General features: G+C 40.9%; 1 protein-coding gene across 1 annotated transcript; it reads right to left on the bottom strand.

Moving 5' to 3' along the window:
• Nucleotides 1-112: 112 nt before the first annotated feature.
• Nucleotides 113-22,386, bottom strand: gas2l1 (growth arrest specific 2 like 1). The gene is made up of 5 exons (XM_020705929.2): nt 21,092-22,386; nt 12,542-12,649; nt 8,014-8,110; nt 6,937-7,249; nt 113-4,424 (listed from the first exon to the last, which is right to left on the bottom strand). Exons 1-5 carry the CDS (start codon nt 21,791-21,793, stop codon nt 2,411-2,413), a joined length of 3,234 nt encoding a protein of 1,077 aa, XP_020561588.1. The 5' UTR covers nt 21,794-22,386; the 3' UTR covers nt 113-2,410.
• Between the last annotated feature and the right edge of the window lie 760 nt (nt 22,387-23,146).

The raw sequence follows: 23,146 nt of genomic DNA on the forward strand, positions 1-23,146 counted from the left end.
ATTAATGCGTTAAATAAACAAATCAAATCAATTTAATTTTTTTATTTCTAAACTGCACCTTGTTGAAAACCAACAGGAGCATTTACAGAAATACATAAAAAATTTCAAACAATTTTAATTTTCGGAATGAAACATTTATTTCAATGACAACTTTATACGTTTTTTTTTAAATAAAAGAAGTGAAACGTTGCAGTATTGCTATTTCTTACACACATCGTCCACATTATCCAGCAATCTGTACACCAACATTTTAGCAAAAATGGCATCAAGATAATAAACATTCAGAATTTCCTGACTGTGAGTTAAAGGAAATGAATTTAAAAAAAAAAGGTTCTATACAACAAAGAGCAGGTTAAAAATTTTCTCACTTTACAAGACTGAGAAATAAAAATTCTTCTATGTTTGTCTGACTTCACAGTTCAAATAGAGCTGGACCATTAGTAAATCAAAACACAATCCAGAAAAAAATGTAAAATTGAAACACTCAGAAACACATTTAAAAAGTTCTAATGAAAGACATTTTAAGTTGCTACTGTCAGTGCCTCAATCAAGTATGGATTGTATATTTTTATTAAAAAGGTGTAAAAAAAAAAAAGGCCAATTATTTCTTTTCATTTGAAGAAACATTACAGTTTTTAGATAAGAAAAAATTCTCATTCATTAATTTGTCTCTCCAATTGCCAGGGGACAAAAGTTGGCTATTTAAAATCCCTCATTTTTGGAAAACTTTAAACATTCACTTTTACATCTTGACATAAACATCACTTGATCCCACTGAAACCAGCTTCCTTACATAAATAAATTAGACCAACATCGCTTTCTTAACTCATGCCTTCTTTGTACCTGTGTCCCACCAAAACATTAATGTGGCCATTCTGTTCTTTATTGACCAAACCTTCAAACTAATTAATTTAAACCGGTTTCTTTTTCTAGAGGCAATGGTATTACAATCGTTTAACTTTCTTTACAAGGTCCACAAATGTTAAATACCTAAATCTACCATGTTAGCACTCAAATCTCTGTAGTGTGAATATGTTCTCTCATACATTACATTTGTTATTCACATACTTTATGTGAACTGTGGTTCTTAATTTAGTTTTTTTTGTCTTTTCAGTCTCTGGCTCTGACGTCTGAGCACTTGAAAGAGAAAGTTTGCCAGACAACTATTTTGCAATATGATTTTTAGCCACTAGGTGTCACCATTACATTGATCCTGTCCTTTGTTACATCCCTAACACATCATCTCCAAACAACTTCTCAAATTCAAAGGAAAATAATAATGCAGTTCATTTGTATCATGAATTGTACATGAAGTAGAACCTATTATAAGTTCTAATTAACAAATTTATTTTGTCAATTTTCATAAAATCCTTTTAATCTTAACTTTCAGTAACAGGTGATGTTGGCAATGCAAGTTTTACCGACTAAAGCAAAACCATTCAAACACTAATGTGTCAATCACTTTAAGGCAAAGGGGAATTTTCAAGGCATTTCCAACACCAATATTGCATAGCTAAGGCGTCACAGACCTTAAAACGGCAAATTATATACATTATAGTGGACGTTCCATCCCCTGTATATACAAAAACCCATATGTGTGAGCAAAAAATGTTATACTTACACATTTGCTTTTCTCAGCATGTGACTCATACTGTTTTGTTCTGAACTCTTCGTTTTCAGTGAAAAATTCAGTCCTCGTTTTAAAATCAGTCAAATTCAAAGTAGAGGTGAAAGGATTTTACAAAATTAAACAGGGTCTCAAACAGATGTTAGAAATTTAGACTCAAAAGCAAATATTAGCCTTAAGTACATCACTAAAAGCAAAAAACATCTAAATCCCACTGAGCAATGGTACAGAAACCTTGTTCAAAACATCAGAACTACTTTTATTCATATTAACTTTTGTATAAGTACATTTGGTCACATGTGTGGTCTAGATCAGTGTAGAAATGTGAAATCTTTTAGGAGTAAAAGGCTATCCCAAACCACAGGAGGGAGCCGATCCATTCAACTAAAGGTTTAGTGTTTTCACTGTTTATAGGGATGAAGTCTAGCACACCTGGCACTTTACCATGCCTCTGAATGAGGCACACGACAGCACGTATGCTTGTTCTGTAAATAAAGTGAGAATTTCATGTGAGTTAAAAGAAAAAAGAAAAAATAAAACAATAGCATTGGCAAAAATCCTCCTCATGCACACATTAACGTTACAGTAAAGTTTTAGTCGTTCTTTTGGTAATAAATAATTTGGCTTAAGTGCAAAAAAAGCAACACAAGCTCCCTGCATTTACACAAGGAAAATTTAAATCAAAACATGTCTTTCACGTGCCGTGAAAACAGTCTGAAGCCTAATCCAATGTCTTTTTAAAACAGTGGTCCGTGACAGTCTGCTGAGTTCATCACATTTGTGCTACATCCGAGCTTCAGTGTCCAGGCCGCCTGAGTGTGCTGTATAGGAGCAGTCTGTGCTGCCTAGAGCTGGGGAGCAGGACTGAGGGTGGATCATGTCTGTAAAGGCCTGGTGCAGGTTCTTGCACGTGGTTGGATGGCCACCTGGGTGGGAGCTGTGAGGGGAAAGCGGCGGCGAATGGCTGGGGGAAAGAGATTCACATGAATGGAGATCCCTGTAGCTGACTGGGGTGGGGATACGGGACGGGCTGTTTTGTGGCCTGTTGTCGGTGCGGGGCCGGAACCTCGCCCCCTGACTGTGCTTAGAGTTTGGACCTTTTGTCCTCTTCTGCCTACTCTCCCCGTTGACCATTGGTAACAATGGCGGGGGGGACCCAGAGCGGGATCCGCTTAAGCTGAAGCCCATGGAAGAGTTTTCACTCGAAGAATCCTGGAAGGAACAGTCTTCAGAGGCATGAAGGGGAAATGAGCAAGGCTCAGGAGGTGGGGGTTTAACACTCTGGCCACCATTTTCTATCTCATAATGTAAGTTTGGATGGTCGATTTCTAGTTTAACATCTCTATTAGTTTGTGTGTCCCAGCCCAGCTGAGCCTGTTGACTTTTACCGTCGGATGTAGCACAACCTTCATGTTCTCCATTCATAGTTTTACAGTGAAAAGTGGGCTGCGATAGGATATGATTCCTCAGCCCATCTGGTTCAGTGTCTCCATGGCCAGGCATTGAAACTGGAGTCTCCCTTCCTTCCATTGAGCTGGAAATGGCTGGAAGCTTTTTGAACGCCCCTCTACTATCCCCCCACTGCTGAAGCTCTCCTTGACCATTACCGTTTGTTCCTCCAAAGTGGTGTCCATAAAGTAAATTCAAAGGGTCATCCAGTGGAAAGTGATGAAGGTTAGTCCTCTTGGACTCCTTCAGTTCGGGCAGGCTTCCAGTCTTCCCACTTACCGTGGTGGATGAGGTGGAGGAGTTAGAAGAGGAATAAGCAGAGTCTGTGACATTAGGATCACTGTGTCTAGATGCTGAGTGTTTCCCCAACACCTGCTGCTTTGCTCCCCCTGAAACCTTTCCGGCAGAGCCACCTCTGGCCAGCTGTGTGTTAGCCAGAAACTCGGCCTCAAAAGTCCGATACAGGTCCTGCTCTTTCTGGGGATCGAAGGTTGGCAGCATCTGAAGGCCAAAGCCAAGTCCATCTTCCTCAGGTTCTTGTTGTTCCAAACCAGACAGTTTCCTATGGGAGGCTCGTCCAGCAGTGCGAGGTGTATGGGAAATCCTTGGCGAGCGCGTGCTAGGGTGAAAGGAGGTCTGCGTGGATGAGTGTGGTGATCGCCGCGCTCCTGGATTGACAGGTGGAAGCAGTTTGCCTCTGCCTACGGATGGAGAGTGAGGAGCGGGAGGACGGGGTGTATTTGTGGTTTTCTTACTGTTGTTATTACTGTTCTGGCCTCCCTTAACTGGGGAGTTGGAGCAAGAAGATGACTGTTTTTTAGACAAACCAACACCCACTACTGAGTTTGATGAAGGTCCTTGTCTGGACAGAAGCTCTTCACTTCTTTCTGATGAAGGTGGATGAGGATCTTTGCTGGAAGAAGCCAATCCGGGGCTGCTGTCGCGCGACCAAGCTCGGTGAGTTAACTTGCTTTGGCTGTGCGACCGTGGAGCACTGAGCCTCCGAGAGCCTTCATTGGTAAGAGAGCGTCCTCTTTCTGTGCTAGATTTTCGCGTTCCACCCGGGGAACCCAATGTTGGACTGGGTTTGAGGACCGGAGCGAGCGCAGCTCGTTCCCGGGATTGGCTGCGTGCGCGTGGAGCTCCAGTTGCCGATCTCTCAATCACATGTTTCCCTTCCTTGCGATTGACGAGCAGCACCACCTCTTCACCAGCACGTCTTGAAGGGCCACCCAAAGAGTGGCGTCCCCCTCCCCCTCCTCCCCCTCCTCCTCCCTTGGAAGAAGCTGTTGAGGAGTCACTGTCTCCAGAGAGGCGTCTTGTCACAGGCATCACTGTCTCCTTGTTTCTGCCAAGCAAATAAAAGGCATTTATTGCAATACCATCCTAATAAATGTAGGGGAAAATTTTTTTTTTTAGTTTTATTAGCTTTTATTTTGAAATTTAGTGTTGGTGCTTTAATTTATTTAGTTGCCTCCTACATTTTTAATAATCATAATTCATGTTTTTATTTTCAACTAGACCTGTATTTGTTGTAAACTTCAGAAAGTTGCAGGAGTGCAACGATTGATCGACTTAATCATTCAATCATTACTAGAATCCAACTAAATCGATGTTTGAAGCAAGTTGGTAACGGAATCGACTTGTACCATTCTAAAATTGTTTCAAAATGAAATAAATCGATTATATGCAACAGTGGGCTGAACTTTATGAAACTAAAAAGTGAATGGATCTGCCTTCAATTCTTGTTTACTTGTTTGTACAAATTTTTAAAATACACTTAATTATCTTTCAAAAAATACAAGGATGTATTGTGTCCCCAGGTATTTACCTATAAGTCACACTGGTTGAAGTTTTGAGTCGATTTTAGGTCAGTGAATCGGATCGTTCGCAATAAACTATAAGTTGTATCTGCAACCAAAAGTTATGATACGAATGGATCCGTTGTTAAAATTATTGTTACACCCCTAGAAAATCAAGAAACTCCAGGATGATCCCACTGACATCTCAGATCAGCTGTGAACAGCTGTCCATAAGATTAGTCTTCATCTAGTCCACCACATGTCAAAGTAGATATCCCACCTACACAGGGTTAATCTGCTCGAGCTGTTGCCTCGACCTTTGCTCTAAACAATGCTTTAAAGAGAAACGAGCCACATGAGGGCATAGGGCCAAGTGAGAACACAACTAAACAAGGTTGAGGTTGAACTCTAAACAACTTTTGTGCTTTGTGTGTAAACTCCCACTAAGGGTCATGTATAGCTCTCTTAGCATTAGTTAATGTTTGGAGAACATCAAAGAAGTCCGATACGTGATTATCTTCTTCACTTGCTTCCCACTGATTAGCAACAATCCTATAAATTGAAGATATAATTGAAACAACCATAATACTAATTGAGATAAATCTTTCATAAATTACATTAAAATAGCATTGACATTTATAAAGAGATTACTGTATTTCTTTTACCCACTAGGACAGGGGTCGGGAACCTATGGCTCGCGAGCCATATATGGCTCTTTTGATGGTCACATGTGGCTCGCAGACAAATCTTTAATTATACTTTTTTTATCATTAGTCCAGTCCTTCTCGGGCGCGAAAAAAAAAAAAAAAAAAAAAAAAAGAGGCGCGCAATAGTAGCGGTGCTTGGAGAGAAAAATCTGCGCCAGCGCTATCAGTTTACTATTATCTATAATTTCACAGAGTTTGTACCAACTGGAAACCTGTGAATTGCCGTGCCTAAAAGTGCGCGCTCCCGTCTCTGAGAAAGAGCGCGCAGTTGCGGGGACGGGATGTGTGAGGGAGAAAGCAGGGGGGTGGGGCTGAGGTGTTGTGGGGACAGGCAGCAGGTGAATCGCGCAGGGATTGTAAAAACGTAAAACCCGCTGCCTGTCACCCACTGCGGCGTGTGAGTGTGTGTTTGGCTCCCCGTCTGCATGTGATCAGTCTTTGTCACATCTACAGAACATTCAGACCTAAGATCACGTTTAAAGTCTCAACGCCTGCGTGAAGCAGAAACTCACCACGTATCAACCAGACTAGACCATCAGCAAAACTACCACGAGAAATACTCATCATTTATCAGCAACAGCATAACCATGTTATTAAAAAGAATCCACAGACTTATTGTACTTTAAAAATGTTGAAATTACATCAAATGCACACATTCATTTGTATATTTAGTTTTAAACATATTGTCGCGGACTGAGTTGGATGGCTGTTGGGCCGCGTTATAAGTTCTGGAGTTCATTGACCGCATCAAGCAGAGATCTGATTGGCTCTCAGTTCTGTCGCTCAGCCTGTTGTTAGGTAGTTTGGACCAATGGGGTTCAGCTATGGGCCGAATAAGGGAAATGGGAGGGCTGGAGCGGGAGGGGGGGGATATAAAGTTGGTAGAAGCGCTCTCTCTCGTCTCGTGTCGACAGGAGAGATTAAGGAGTTGCTGAATTAATTTTACGGCGTTTGTTGTGGTCTACAGTAACCAGAATAAAGAACCTTAAAAGAGGTTAAGTCTCCGTGCCTCAGTGTGGGAAACTCTACATTATTGTATGGCTCTTTCGAAATTACATTTAAAAATATGTGGCGTTTATGGCTCTCTTGGCCAAAAAGGTTCCCGACCCCTGCACTAGGAGGTAGCGTAGAGTGCTGCAACAGTGTGAGATGGATTTATCTAGCACTGTCACCTGAGATTAGATAAATCTGCTCTGGTCTGACCTGGGGCTTTCTGGTGTATGGAGATATCACACTTAATGTGTGTGGCAGAGAAATCAGGCAGCAAAAAACAAGTAAACACTAGCAGGGCTCTTTTGAGAGATCAAGTGGAGTCACTTTTACTGGATCTTCACTCAAACACATGACTCACCTCAGGGGGTTGAAGTGACGTGGTTCTGAGCGGTCTCGAGGCGGCCTCGGCAGTAGAGTATGTGCGGGACTGCAGTCAAGCTCAGAGGTGACAGAAGACTTCTGCGACCGACTTGGTCTTGTGGACGGGGAGGAGGACGCACTTTGGGCACAGAGGAGCTCCAGGGTGCGTCTGTCAGGAGGTTTATAGGGTGCAATGCCATCATTTCGCCAGTGCGGGCCTGGGCTGGTGGAGCGGGAGGAATGGGCGCTTGAGGATTTGCTGTGCGCTCCCTGACCTTGACCGCTGGCTTTGGCCTGGTGGTACCGGTGAGCTGTGGAGATTGGTCATCAAGTAGTTCAAACAAACGGAAAATATGGCAAAAGTTAGCCTGAAAGATGACTAAAGATTAATAATATTTAGTGATCAAAAGATCACAATTATTACAATCTTGAGAAAAATTGCACCATTGTTGCTAATAAAGGGGAAAACAAACTACAAAAACTGAATCTAAGAAAGTAAAATGATCCTTGTTTCAAGAAATAATCTGCTATTTTCTGTCTTGGAACACAATTAATTTTAAGGAATAGAAAAACAATCTTAGTTCAAGAAAATATCTTAGTTGCTAGAATTCTTTTCTTAAAATAAGAATTCTTGGTAAGACAGTTTTTTTACCCAATAGGCAGATTTTTTGCCTATTTAAAGATTTTCTTTTTAAATTTTAAGAATGTTTGACTGATTTCTAGGGAGCTGCAGCGGAGAAGATAAAATATGATAAAAGATTACAATAAGTTTGAAGTCGTTTTTAGGATAAACTTTTGACTTTCTTTAGATACTCAAGGGTCGGAATAGCTTACATTTTTTATTTTACCAACTTTTTTAAATAAAACCTTGAAACATTACGTATTTAAGAGAGCATTAAAAAGAAAGACCATAAAAAATAGTGTCCTAATTGAATCATTTTTTTGTCATACTCTTTTCTATCCATTTATTATTTACAAGTTAGCGACTTTTAGAGCAATTTCATTGTTCACTTTTTGACAACATCAATCAAATTTGTGTGGAAGGTGCCTGCTGTAATTTATGAGATGAACTCACCAAAAGCAGCACATCGACAGGGATCATGTTTATCCAAATAATGCTCTAATGTGTCCCAGCCCCCTCCAACGCGCACCATCACATGAGTGCGAAGGACCTGAGGGTGCAGAGAATAAAAAAGGCTTTGAAAGATGGATGGTTTTCCAGACATACACAGGCGCTCACAGCCAAAATGGCTCATCTCCAAAAAAGAAAGAAAAAGAAAAAAATACAGAAGAGGTATAGAGGAGCTTGCAACAAAGGGAGACTGACCCTCTGTGATCTATGATGTCTCGGTGTACCCCAACCTGCTCTCTTTACCCCTTATCAAGCCCTAGTTGTTGTGGTGATCACTACTATTTGTATGCAAAAATTAACAACACGGGAGCACAAAGAAGAGCCAAAGTCCTTTAAAAGCCTACCTTTTATCCCATTTCTCATGTTCACTTTACTGGCTTTCCTTAACTGCATCGGGGTGCTGGATGAATTAGCATGGTAACAAATAAACCCCCTGCTGTCAGCTTTGCTTCACAGTGAAGATTTTATTTTTCAGGAAAAAGCTGAAAAGGAGAGTCGAGTCAGGATGGATGCAACAAAAGGAGAGGTTGGGGTATCTGGCAGTTCCTCCTCCTCAATGCCCACACAGCCACAAGATCACGCCAGAGAGCCTCACTTCCTCCAGGCGGACTCTGCCTTTATTGAAGCAGCACATTTGATCTGACAGTCCCACAGAAACATCTCCCCTGCCTTCAGTTGTGTAACAGCCAGCCGCATGTTTTAAAAGTTGTGTTTTTGTGAGCACGCAAGGAAAGACATAATGCTGAGTCTGCGTGGGATCAAATTTATGTCCACATATTTGCACACACGTGGCACCAAGTTGCATCTCCAGCTCCCTGAACGAGGACAGAGGCAGCACATGTGCACAGCAGCATGACCCCACAGTCTCTCCACTGTTCAGAGGCATTTCACAAGTCGCCCTGCTTTGTTGGCTTTCCACACCAAATCCATCAAAACAGATGATCTGCTTATCTCTATCAGACCTGGAAGCATAAACTGCTTACTCTCTAGTTTTGAACTCATGCCAGTAACATCTTTACTGTCAGAATAGTACTGAGTAACCACCCGATGCAGCAGTGAAAGAAAAGAAAGGTCACGCAAGGCTGCAAGAATCTCTGCATATTTCAAGCATCAGTGCTGTTACAAAAGAGCTACGCAAAAGGGAAAATAAGTGCTTTTACTGGATGATTTGTGCCAAGTAAGGCATATTCGTGAATATTTCCAACCAACGTTCTCACTTTTTGGCCTGAAAAATACATATTTTTTTTTAATTTAATTGTGTTTTGAAAGAAAATAGAAGGATAATCACTGTGGTCATAATATGATAGAAACACAGAATCAAACTGTGCAAGATAGAGAGCAAAATCCTCAAAAAATTAAACAAATTTATATTATGACTATAAAAGGAATGGTTATTTTACACTATGGTATCAATCAGAGGTCAATCGGATCTAATATACAATGTTTAAGCTTTTGTTTGTAAATAGCATCATTTGTTTTCAAGTTTAGCAGGAATATAATTGAGATATTTCATGTTTAATCCTTAATCCATGGAGTACCCCCAATATTTAGCTAATGTTAGCAAACCACATTCCACTATTTCCCAGCTTTTCCAGCCGTTAAAAGGGGTCTCACAACTGCAGAGACCCAATCCCTGTTTCTATGGCAACAGGGAACAGTCTTCTCGTCATCACTGTTGGGGTGGGTTGAAATGATTTCTTCTTAAATGTTGCTGGTTAATTCAGACATTAGGCTCACGGTTCATCTCAGCTGTTGTTCCCCGCGGCTGCAGGCTTCTCCACCCACTGAAAAGTAACCCCCCATAAGGACAAAAATACCCCCTGCCCCTTCATTTTGTCATCTGCTCTCAGCTTATTCAATCATTTGCCTCATCATCTCCTGGTTTTAGCCTAAGATGCTCGTCACAGCCTTTGGTAGCTGAGTAGAAGTCAGCTAAGTATTAAAGCTTCTGCCAGTTTCCTTGTAGGTATAAAGGATGGTGCACTTGTAGCTGTTTCTGCACATGTATAACAGCTGTCATCCTAGAAAAGGGCAGAGGCAACACAAAGGAAGCCGACCTAAAAAATCTCATAAGAAAGGTGTGCATGCATTTAAACTACAGCAAACAACTTAAATGAATTTAAATTATGTTGTTTTTAGGCAAAAATGTAAAAACCTGTGTCATTTTCTTGGATATCATTTCTGCAGAGCAGCAGTAGCTCATTAGAAATTCCCCTCTGTTGGACGGAGAAAGCCTGCCTTCATTTCCCATTTACTCTTTGTGTACATTCTCTTCCGCTATCTTATAACCGTTCACAACATCAACCTAAAATTACCAGTGTGCAAAAAATGGTGAACAATATCTGGGCTATCCAGTCCTACAGTTCTGAGTCAGATGCCACCTCGGACAAGAAAAACAAAGACGTTAATGGATTTATTCGTCTACAAGTGGATGCATCAGAATGAAGCAGAGCAGTGAGCTTGTGGCCTGTCGACTGCAGCACGTCACCGCTAAAGGCTTTATTAGCTGCATCTTTTCCTCTTCTCCTGAATTTCAATAAATAAATACGCAGAAATATAATTTTAAGCTTACTTTTCTTTATATATGTCCTACATCAAGGGAAAAATGCTACATAAACATGTTAAAAACACCAAATACCCAATTTTCATTGGAGTTTGTCTTTAAACTGGGTTTCGGAGACAGACTAAACAAGAAAACTAGACATGAGATCGAGGCTTGAGCCATACAGCTGTTGGAACATATCATTTGGATCTAAAGACGGAAAGTCACTGGTTCCTCAAAAGACCTGCCACTTTTTTGTCCCAAGTTTTGTGCGGCAGCACCAATACCAAAGTGTAACAGGATCCCAATTTTTCTCTGAATATGAAGATGGAAATGTTCAGTTTAATTCGTCTATCAAAATCTCTGTTATTTATTGACCATTTATTCTAATCATAAATCAAAAGATGGTTAATTTAAGTTGATCAGTCTTTTGAAGTATTGTCTTAAATAAGATTTCATGGAACTGTTTGGTAAGTGCTTAAAGTTTGCTTTAGGATTATGAATTACTTTTATTAGTACCTAGTTTTACATTCTGTGTACATAATAACATGTGCTAGTAAAATACATGTTTTGATTATAAATCAGTTGAGCATCTAAAGCACATATTTTAAGAAAGGTATGTTTTTATTTAAGAAGTAAAAAGAAATCAGGTGTAATGCATCCATAACATGACAGCACTATGAAAGTGGTTCTATTAAAAATATAAAAATGCTGGCATTACTGCCATTCCAATGGTCTGATAGGTTAGAGTAACACAGGAAACACAGAAAGAGCTCATTAATCTGGCTGCAGTGCACTTTAGGTAAGTGAGACCGAATCGACCTCTGGAACCAACCAGCCTTCCAGGACTGTCCTCTGAGGCATGCTGTGGGTACAATATCAGCCCCCGAAGTGAAACTGAGACAAGGAGCCGGGCAGGAACCCGAACCTGCAGCTGAGATAAGGAGAATGCAGGAAATGACTTAAAGCTCTATTTGAGTCTATGTAAAAGTCTTGTATTGGGAGGGGGGGCCAGATGAAGCTGGATTGTAAACACCAACACAAGGAATCAAAGTAGCCTACTGTAGCTTTTACAGTGCGCTGTGGCTCAGTCAAGCAGTGGAGATGTGAATTTGTTGCTGCTGAACTGTAGCTCTCACGCAAGAACATATGATGCCATATGCCTGCACCATATGGCTCCACAAAATGAAGACATGCCTTCTGTCCTTTGTGCTAAATTTGTTAGCTTACCATAATATCAAGGCTTTGGCACCCTTGAAGTTATTTTGAAATATCTTTGGAGTAATCAGTAAAGCAAAGCGGTGGTGATTGTTTTCCTTTCTGACCCATAGGGTTGCTGATATTTGGCCACATCGTTTTCAGGAAATTCCCACCCAAAGAGTACCGGTATACATTTGTGACTTTTGCATCTTCCAAATCTGTGCCTCTCAAAGACGATTATGTTGCAAATGTTCAATTTTAACCATTGGCTGTTCAATTAGGAAAGAAATTAAACAAACAATAATCACATTAACATTAATGTAATCACATGTTGAGACTGGCTAAAGATGCATGTGTTTGCTCTTCAAATCACCATCAGAACATTTAGAAAACTCAGAGACGAATTTCTGATGAACTACTGCCCCTCTGCAGAAACTATGTCCTCGAAACGACACAGGCTTTTTTTTTTGTGGCTAAAAACGGCTTGATCATAATAAAAAGACCACTGGGAATGCTTTTAAGATATTTCAGAAGATGAACGGAGTGAGATTTTAATTGAAAATTTTATTTTATTTTAACATCCTCACAGATCAAAATAATAATAAAATTGTATTTGTACAATAAAATGAAGATTTATTGAGAAAAAACATATATTTTTATACATTTATTTACTTGATTATGAAAGAATATGCTCACTGGAATATCAAGAGGTATGATGGAGGCACCTACCCTGATGAAAATCAGTGCACTGGAGTCTCCCACTTTGTATTTCCCCTCAGACACCTTGATCATGGGAAACTGAGCTGGACAGGAACACTTGCCCAGAATCTCACGCACCTGAAAAAATAAAGGAAATAATAATTTTAGAGCTTTTTGGCACATAATCATGATGCATATGTGAAAGGAACCGACATTGAGCCTTTCCTGTTTTAGGAAAAGGCTCCTGTTTAGTCATTCAAATCTGTAACTCTGACTAAAGCGCTGCTGCTTCTGACTTTGATGTGTCAATAACATAATGACCCTGTACTACAATGTGAGAAATGAGCAATCTTGGCTGGCTCACAGTGGGAAGTTAATGGAATGTGTGTGTGTGTGTGTGTGGGTCTCATCTTCCTGCCAAATTTTCTCTCCAAACACTCACTGTGAGATAAAATGATCTGCCCTCCTGTCCTACAACATTAAAATCCTCCTTCATCTCCTCCTATCGAGGCTCTGTGATCATTTAGTACCCTAAGCTCGTCACCCAGAAACCGGTCATGTTGACGGAGGCTTTTGCAGTTCTGTGGCTCTCTGAAGTGAATGGGTCAAAGAGCTCAGAAGCCAGACTTGTGGCTGCAGTGATGTCAGCAGGGCTGTGCTGCCAGCTGGCTTTTGAATTGAAAGAGTGGGAGTCTTACTGTGGTCAAGGGGATGCTTATTACTGGGAGTCAGACACAACTGCTGGGTGGAGTGACGCAGGCCTGTGTTGTACATGTTTGTCTTGACTTCTCTCTCAGACAAAGGCAAGTGCAAGCTTGTCAACCAAAAGAGAAAGTGGATCACCAAAGAGGACAAAGCTCAGCGGGTAATGAGTGAATGCCTTTTTATACTCATTACTGGGAGTCCAAGGTTAGTAGGGCTGCATTTCACTGGCGGGATTTTTAAAAAGCTGCTGGTCTTGAACTGAGAGTTTCCCCTCTCCACACGACGATGAAGGGAGATATTCTGCTTTTGAGTGTGGGTGTGTTAAACCAGTTTGCAGATCTATAATTTGGAGGATTAAGGTAGCACCTTGTTATTTTCTTGAAATAACACCCTTTCTCTGTCCCATCCTAATTAGAAAGGTTGACATCAGAGGCTACCCGCAGATCACCTGTGCCTCTGTTCTCCATGTCACCTGCAGCTGTGCAGCCTTTGCTCCGTCCTTTTATTTTTATCCCAAGACTCACAGCATGTTTGTCTTTTTTTCTTTTTTCTTTTTGGGTCTGCTTTGTCTCTTTTTCTTTGACTGGGATTCATTCATAGGCTGGCCTGCTCAATATGGAAACACCCCAGCTAGTGAGTTAATGGAAAGATTGTCATGGCAACAGACACACACACATACAAAGTCATCCTCTTCCCTATTAAACCATACAGTTTGCTAAGACTGTTCATCTTCTGAGTTGAGCAACGGAATCCAAAGTTTTCTAGAAGGAATGAGCTGGGCTCCCTCTGTCAGAGTACAAAGAAGTCTTTCAATTAGAACTTAATAAGCTGTAGTTCAAACAGCTGTCTTTACTCGGAGGTCTCTTTCAGGTGAAATGTGAGCACTTCCCATGTCCTTTCTGTGTCAACAACAGCAGCAGCCACACTGAAACCAAAACATGCGACACAACGGATGATGAGACAGAAGGGGAGGAGTGAGGAGAGGTCATGGAGGAAGCATGCGGAAGTGCAGCAGGAACGCTGAAAAACTGAAGGATGGCTTTTGAACGGGAGCTCCAGATGCTTGAGACAAAGCAGGAAAATGCCTGAACAGTCTGATATAAACGGTTCGGCCATTTTCCTCATACAGGAATTCTGCTGTTCATACTGCAGTGGACATAGCTTTGTATCAAATCAATTTTTATTTATATAGCACTTTTCATACTTTGTAAGTATGAACAGAAAGAGAGGCTAATGCTGTTTTCTCTGCGGGTCGATTTTGTCTCAGAGGTAATTTCATACATAAAAAAGGTTTCTCTTCCTGCACAGATCACATCGTAACTACTCAGCATGAGTCAACAATCTCTTCGTTGTTTTCCTTCCTGACCTGTAAACATCTGAGGGCTTATTCAGAGAAGAGATAGGCAGAGACAGAGCCGTGCAAACCCTTGAGACCAAGTCAGGAAATGGGAAGGGAACGGGATAAATATGTTTAGACTTCACTCTCTCAGATCTCCATTGATTGCGAGAGTTCATTATCATTTACAATTAAACTTCTAAAAAAAGTTATTAGAATCTTTCAGCAAAACTAAACAGAATTAAGCTACTGCGGAAATCAAACAGCAAAAAAACAAACTTGTTTTATAGGTTTTCTAAACTTTTTTTCTAGCTTTGACATTTACAGCTTCTACCAGCGTTATAATTAAAGCAGGAACAGTTTATCAAAGATTTTAAACCACAACCCATACGCTACATTTAACCTTTTACACGACAGAACCAGACTTGCCTTTTAAAGTATCAGCAGCCCCTAAAGACTGAAAACTTCCTGAGAAAAAACTCAAACTCTGCGTCAGATAAGCAGCGACAGAGAAAAAAACACGCCAGCAGGAGCCCTTGCTTGACAGCAAAGACATTTTGTAGCTTGAAGTAACATCATATTCATAAGGAAGCCCTTCTTGAGCGTGTGAACACATGCCAACAAAAAGCCAAATGTTTTTGTTTTTTATAAAACTGTCCTCCCATGACAGTTGGTATAAACAGCTCCTCTGTGGACAACTAAGCCTTCACACCACTTACCTCCTAAACTGAAAGGGGGGGTTGTAGGGAGTTGAAAAATAACTGCCTGAGTGATAATTATGTTTTCCAATATTGCTGGAGAATCGCCTAAGGGAGTGAGCAGAAACAGAGCGCCATGTTTTGCAGGTTTAACAGCTAAGCAGACGCAGAGATGGATAATTGCCTCAGGGTCAGGTATGGAGTCTTTCTATGGGGAAGAGGAACCTTTTTCATACTGGCAGTTGGTGGTTTACTGTGTGGTATTGATGCGGTCATTGCTTAGTGAGAGTGAAGAGAGGTTTGGGAAAACAAAAATCTATGCAAAACCCATTCATTGTCTCTTTAAAATCTCTCATAATTATTTGCATTTCCCTAAAACAAAAGTAAAATACTTTGTATTTTCAAGCCTTTACATGTATTACAATGTATGTTACCTCAATTTTACTCCTTCATACCACTTAATTCAATATGTTTCGGTTTAAATAAATTTAATATTCTATAATAGCAATTTAAAAAGACTTAACTTTTTATAAGCCAACAAAACTATAGTTTTTATTACCTTTGTTTAAAATGCAGCCTGAACCTTAAAAATAAGGAGTAACATTTAAAAAGAATTTAGTGTGTAATCCTTACAGACCCTTACAGACATTTTTTATTGAGGCTTTTTCTTCATTTTATTTAATTTCATCCTACTTTATAAAAATGCATACGCGTAAAACCGTCAAACTGAGAGCAGGTTTTCACAGCCAGTACAAGGAAATAAGTGTTAGGGAAAAAGGTCACACTATTTTGGTAATTGTTATCTATAAAAATCACATGCCCCCACACAGTTTTGCTTTCAGTTTTGCGTTTTTCTATAAGAAAAAAAAAACAGTGGTCTAACTTGTTCCAGAAGAAACCAGGAACCAGTTTTCTGCAAATTAAGCCACGTTGTTGTCAGAAGAAGCAGTAAAAGAAAAGGATAGACATCAAGGGCTGTGATTAGTGAAAAAGTATTCAATCAGGGCAGGAAGTTTAACATCAGTCTATTTGCTGATGTGATCTGATGAGTCTCAAGAGTCCTTCGCTTATAACCATCAAGGATGAAGAAATCACAACAATACAGAGTGAGCTACAATAATGACGGAAATCTTCATCAGATGAAAATGAAATGAGCTAACAATTACAAATTCTTATAGCATCAAATGATCCTACAATGGAATAAAGCAGGTAATATGTAAAGTGGAGCTTCTACTGTCTCTTCACAAAAACTGCTGCACTGAAGACAAAGACAGTAACAGTTGAAAAAAACAATAACCCAGAAGGTGAAATCAGTCAAAACATGAATCCATGTGTCACTGAAGGCTGCCATGCTCTCTCAGCAAAATGTCTCAATGTGACCAAACGCGCAGCAGGGTGACCTACTTTTCCTCCTCACTCTCTACTGTCGCGCTCCGTCCCAGAGTAACATCCACTCCAGTCTGCTCCGACAGAGTGTGCAGTGCAGTCACAAAAGGAAGTCGCGCTCCCCGTCTTTTTATCCACTCAATGCATGAATTGGACCATAAGGCTAATGGCCGAGTGTCTGTACAGACACAATGCTTCCATTCTGTTCCTGCATCACCCACGCGCTCTGATTATGTTTCCAAAGATCAAGATGTCAGACTTTGATGAACTCAGTGCTGACAGTACCAGCCTATTCAGTTCCTCTCTTGCATGACACCAACAGGACACACAGTTCCCCTCTTCTTTCCTTCATCATCTGCAGTGGAGGGAGGTGTGGGGGATGGAGGTGATGGGTAAATCAACAAAACTCAATAGGGAGCCTGAGGTGTGAGGAGATGTGGAAGAGGAGGAAGGAAAGATGCTGACTGAAGGAATCCAACGATTTAAACCCTCTGGTGTATTTGAGAGCTCAAAATACAGGATGGAACAGGCGGAAGCACCAATATGTGACTTTAAAGGGAAAATGAAAAAGATCATCTGTATTTATATGATGTGATCTCAGAAGCTAAATCAGGGGCATGAAGTGAAACACCTTTGAGTCATGCTTTTCTAGGAAAAGAAAAAAAAAGATTCACTCTAATATTTATCTTAATTTATCCTAATCTGTCAACTAAAAAAGTAAATCCATGGATTTGATGAATACACTGTTTTCGACCTGTTTATGCGCCCGTGGTGTGAAGGTAGAGCAGTCAACATCTAATCGGAATACCGCAGGTTTAGTTTCTGCCCTCTCTGCCCATGTGTTGAAGTATCCTTAAGCAAGACACTAAACCCCCACATCCTGATTATTGCTTGGTGCCTGTGTTAGGCATCGGAGCTATCAGAGTGTGAATATGTTTGTACATGGGACTGTAAAGGGAAGGTAGTAAAGCCCTATTTAAGGATATGCCATTTACCATTTCGTATATAATTCAGTTGACTGCAAAAAAGTCTGACTGACTACCAGAGTCTTCAAAGTCTCTGTTTTCTTGCCTGAACATGTGGATGTTCCAATTTCATGCTCAAGTTTGAGAGAGAACCCTCATATGAGCAGGACAAACATTTCAACATGGAAACTAGGCCTGCACAATATACCGCAAATTTATCGTTATCGCGAAGTCAAGCTGTGCAATATGCATACCGCAAAAGACGGCAAAAATCGCAATAAATGATTACCTTAAATGTGCTAAAACAATCTCATGGCAGCTTGAAATATTGAACAAATGAAATAAATCCCTTTATGCATTTAACCAATCAGAAGGACCCGTTTACGTTTTTGATCAATCAAATGAGCCCTTTTATGTTTGATGTTTGCCTCCTACGTCGACAAGGGTCATTTGGAGTATAATTTTTAAACTGTTGCAGTGAAATGGAAATGATGTTTTTGTTTTTTTTGCTATTTGTTAATATACCGCAATTTATATCGTTATCGCAATATTAATCACCAATATCGCATATCGCGAGTTTTCCTCATATCGTGCAGCCCTAATGGAAACGAACCACTACACACTTGATCCACACTCAGAACTTTTTTGCTGAACTACACACAACAGCCTTCCTGCTGTCATTGGCGCAGCATTGTGGAATGAACCCCTGGATAGATGAACATATTCTCTCATTACTTAATCCTGCTGAAATGATGCAACACTGAAGGAGTGCCAGAGTAAAGCCTGAAGGTAAGTCTAACATGTTTTTTTTTCCTGCCAACGTATGCAGCTATGTAAGCAGTGATGGCTCAGAAATCAGCAGGAGAAAGTAGGTTACTGGAAAAATCAACAGATTATGGCGACAGTCTCCAGCAGGTAGTAAATCACTGAGTCAGTCCACAGTTAGAAATGGCGTAAAATTGGATATTTTCCTGTTACATTAAGTGCTGAATCACCAAATGACTTAGGAGGGGATTTTATTTTGATCGACCGATGCTTGTCTGTTCCCGCTATGTAATAATGTAATCCTATTATGTCTGCACTTGTATTGTCTTAACCATAAGGAGTATCTGGATTCTCCGACCACAGTGAATAGTGATACACAACAGACACATAAAGCAGGCTTTTAATTTAAGAAACGTATCTACTGCTTTATAACCACAGAGCTAAAACAATGACCATTTCTGCCCAGTCTTGCTAATTGGAGCTAATCTTCTCTACTAGAAACTAACCGGATTCATGTTTGCCACCACATGCATATTTGCAAACAGAAATATTATTGCATTATAAGTTATAGAAGCTAAAACCAATCAGTAGATCCCCAGATTAAGAAGACGGTGAACTGTTTGAGTGCGTTTTAAAGAGCAGTAAAAACAGACTTAATTTCAACCCTTTGGCCTCCTCCTCATCTCAGGACCCCTAACCCAGCTCCATTCATACATGAAAGGATGTGGGGAAGAGCAAGAAATCCAAGTATCGGCACAATATATTCAGAATAACATCTTCATTTTGGAAGCAAAACAGCTTTTGACTTCCCTCTGTCCTCCAACTAAGGCAATATAAAAAAAAGAACAGAACAACAAAGTGCTTCTTGTAAATCAATAAAAAAGAAGCCTAAAATAATAAACTGCAAATGCCACCGTTTCAGGTTCTATGATAAAAACAAGGTGCACTGTGATGCACCTTGGATTTTCTAACTAAAGGTAGAAAATCCTAATAATTTTGAGAAAAGAAGAAATGCGAAAACCTGAGCAACATCTGTTGCATTTTCCTTTATAATTTCTATACATAAAATTAGAAACATGTTATGCCTTTAGCAGTAGTGTGACTCTTTATAGTTTTACAAGTGGAAGGAGAACTGATACAAGACAAAAAATCAAGGGATAATGATCTGAGGCAGAATGGAGTTTCACTTCAAATGATGTAATTCTAGAACATATAAAAAATTATAATTTAAGTCAGAAAGATGAAATCTGTAACTTTTCAAGGTAAAAGAGCAACAGATAAGGAGAAAAGCTCTTGGAGCAAAACACTGTTTTGAGATGTCAACAGTTTCAAAAAGATAAGAGTTGACTGAAAGACTCACTGATTCAAAATCTTTTTCTTAAAAATAAAAAGTGTAAATGCAAATGAAATAAATGGAATTTATTTATTTTCAAACTACTTTACCCTGCGACAGACTGGCAACCTGTCCAGGGTGCCCCCTGCCTTGGTCCACAAGTGGCTAGGATAGACTCCGGCAGCCCCGTGACCCCGAAAGGGACAAAACGGAAAGAGATGAATGAATGAATGAACTCCTTGATTACAAAGATGTATATTTAAAAGCAAAATTCTCTCCGAAAATCTTTGTTTTCTCACATGAACAGCAGCATGTCGGGGATCTTTGTGGTCTGCTTCACCAGGCGCACATGACTGTAAGATCTCCTCCTTTATCAGTCAAAAGCTGCACAGTCAGGGGATCTGTCTGACAGGTGACACTGGGAGTGCAACTGCAAGCTCAGGGATAACTCCGAGACAGAATGAAAGGTATGTGCTGCAGATGCTCCCCTGTGATCATTTTGTTCCCAAAATGCAGTTGCTTGTATAATCTTAAGCAGAGGTCATGTGAGAGCGTGTGTGGACTCAGACATTCTGGAAAAGAACAGCTAACATCCTCTTACTTGTTCTCCTCTGAGGTCTGACTATGGAAGTCAGACAAAAGCGTCTAGCTCTGCAGCCTGACAAGTGCTGGGTGTTGGTCGCCTGCCTCCCTTCCTCCCTTTCTCTTGTCTTTCAGATCAGTCACTGCTTTTCCTCATCAATGAGAGCATAATGAGTCCACCTCCCCACCCATGCACGTGTCCTTCAGTTTGCTCATTATCCTTGCTCTGACACGCTCATGTCCAGAAGGCACATGACAAGGCCGGCCAATTCCAAAGCAGAGGATGGCAACAAGAAAGCTGACATGTTAGGACTGAATGGGATTTTTCCAGGAAGCTGCAGAACATCTCCTGCACCTGCAGGACATTTTCTTGAAAGGCGTTAAGGAAAGCAAACATCTGGTTGCTACACAGACACATACATGACCCCAGATAATTTAAAAAATGTGATTGTCTGAAAAAACCTGCACCACGGGGCATCTGACTGGCACCAGCCTTCTTCATAACACTCATATGATACTTTTAGAGAGAAGGATTGACTTTTGACACTTCAGTCTGTTTTACTGAGCGATATTTGCCCTTCTTTGAGATGCTTTAGGAGACAAAACAGCATAATGTTTACTTTGGGCCAAGGTCAGAAGAAGAAAGGGAATGAAGAATATTTATTCTGGGATAACAGCTTTCCAGCAGGGCATTCTGATATGGTGTAAGGACATTTATAACTCAAAAAGGCCCCTATTTTGGGTGTGTGAATAAACAGTTAATTTAAATGAATACACGTTTTGCTTTTCTTGTTTTAAAAAACAACTCACCAACTCATCCAAATTTCGCATGTCACATAAAATCCTCTTCTGGGGCCAGATGAAGGGTTCCGGCTCAGGCTCCTCCTGGTCCTGCACACTGGGACAGCTCTCTTTCCAACTGTAACACCTGCTAGGTGAGCTCTGCTCGGTTGACTCCCCTCCATCGACTTCCAGGCTCTCCTGATCCCGGATCTCCTCTTCGATCTCCTCCTCCAGCTGGATCAGCATGGGGGCCAGCATGCCAAACTTGGACCCCCGCCGGGCCACCTCAAGGAGGCACAGGATAAAATTCTTCTCATTGCTTCTCTCCACCAAGTCATTGGTCTCAAACATGAGGACGTCCTTGATCCAGAGCTCCTGTCGGCACCATGTGATGAAGTTGGATATGTTATCCCGCGCTAAAAACGAGCCGGGGACAACATTGCGTGACTGGAAGACTACATCTTTGGAAGGCACCTTCATGGTCTGGGTTGCCTCCGGGTGCTTCTGCTGGAAGTCGTGCGCAGCGCGGTTCACGTTGTTGGCATGCCGACACAGGGCGCAGCCCGTCTCCAAGCCATCCATGAAGGTGTCTGCGGTGACGTCGAGATCATACAGGGTGTTGAGCCATTCGGCCAGATCCTCCTTCATGGCGTACAGGTATTCTTCACTCGACTTAAAGGGCCGGATACTCTTGGAGGCGGCGGATTGAATGTTGCTCTGATCAGCCATATTTGTCAGATTGTGTATCAATAAAGTCTACTTGATAATTCCCGACTGTCTCATTGCACAACTGCGCTCCGACGCCTCGTCCGCAAAACAGCGCGCAATAACCGTCCAGACGCACCCATGCCAATTCGCACGTGTGACTTCTCACAAGGTATCGGAGACGACAGGCTTTGTGTTGAGGGAAGCACATCGAGATGCAGAGTGGTCGTGGCGCATGGATGCGTTTTCCGGATGTCGGCGAAGCCCGCTTCCTCTGAAGAGCGCATCGCCCGGCTCTGGGAGCGACAGGGGAGGGGGGCAAACGGATCAGTCCTCCTGGATGCCGACGCATAGAGGAGCGACCACCATCATCAGCCAGACCTGCAGCTGACCGCCGGGTCCCTTCAGCCGCAGATTCCCACGCGTCACCGTGTCCGACCGAGCCCCGCAGCTTCTCATCGCTGGAATCACGAGCACTGAGCGGCTGTCCGCAGCTCCTCTCCACGCAGATAGGCTCAGCCCATGTTGCGCCGCCTCTTGCGCTGAATATGTTGACCTGCTGTGGCTTAAACCAGCAGAACGACTCGGTGGCACATCCCATTATGAGGGATAAACGCCCGACGGAGGAGGAAAACTTAACCCCCTGTTAGCCAATTCACTGCAGAACAAATGTCTCTAATCTAAATGGAAAATAAAGGAAGTGTGATGAAACTAATTCATCACGAATCAGGAAATTTCCATGTTTAAGGAAGTTTGGATTCATTTTTACAACCTGTAAAGTTTATGATTTCAAAAATAAATCTTAAAATCTACTAGAAACAAACCAGTTTAACAGTTTCAAAAATCACATTTGAAACATCAAACTGTAGGTCTAAGACAAGCATGTCCAAAGTCCGGCCATGGGCCAAATGTAGCCAGATTTCCACCTGTCAAAATATCAAAAGTAAGCAGCATTCTCGTGGACCTATGTGTAGAATTTCTTCATTGTTATTGGCTAAATTACATTCTGAGTTGTTATAAATCTGTGAAAAACATAAGAAACAGATCCACTTACGTAATTAAACTACAATGGTTGTGTACTTCTGAATATGATAACTATTTAAATTTTTTTCTTGTTCACGTGATATAAATTTAGAAATTTACAGTGAGTGAATAATTTAATAGTGAATAATATGCAACATTTCATATGAACCCAGATTTAATGTCGACAAAAGGTTTTATTTTCCAGACTTTTTTTATTTTTATTTCCAGTCTTTAAATCAGAAATTCACAGTATTAGTGGGAAAATGTATTTGATGTATTTCTGTTTTATGAGAATAAATGAAAAAGTATCCCATTGGAATAAAGTTTTCATTAAAAATTTTCATTTGCATTTAA

The sequence above is a fragment of the Oryzias latipes genome, chromosome 9 (genome assembly GCF_002234675.1).
Source record: "Oryzias latipes chromosome 9, ASM223467v1".
NCBI lineage: Eukaryota > Metazoa > Chordata > Actinopteri > Beloniformes > Adrianichthyidae > Oryzias > Oryzias latipes.

What these genes read in the sequence shown, in the direction of transcription:
- gas2l1 (XM_020705929.2), bottom strand. Translation starts at nt 21,793, where the DNA reads ATGGCTGATCAGAGCAACATTCAATCCGCCGCCTCCAAGAGTATCCGG. An exon ending in CTGTCGATGTGCTGCTTTTG is followed by an intron (nt 7,250 to 8,013) that starts GTGAGTTCATCT and finishes CAATCTCCACAG; the next exon opens with CTCACCGGTACCACCAGGCC. An exon ending in CGTCACTTCAACCCCCTGAG is followed by an intron (nt 4,425 to 6,936) that starts GTGAGTCATGTG and finishes TTTGCTTGGCAG; the next exon opens with AAACAAGGAGACAGTGATGC.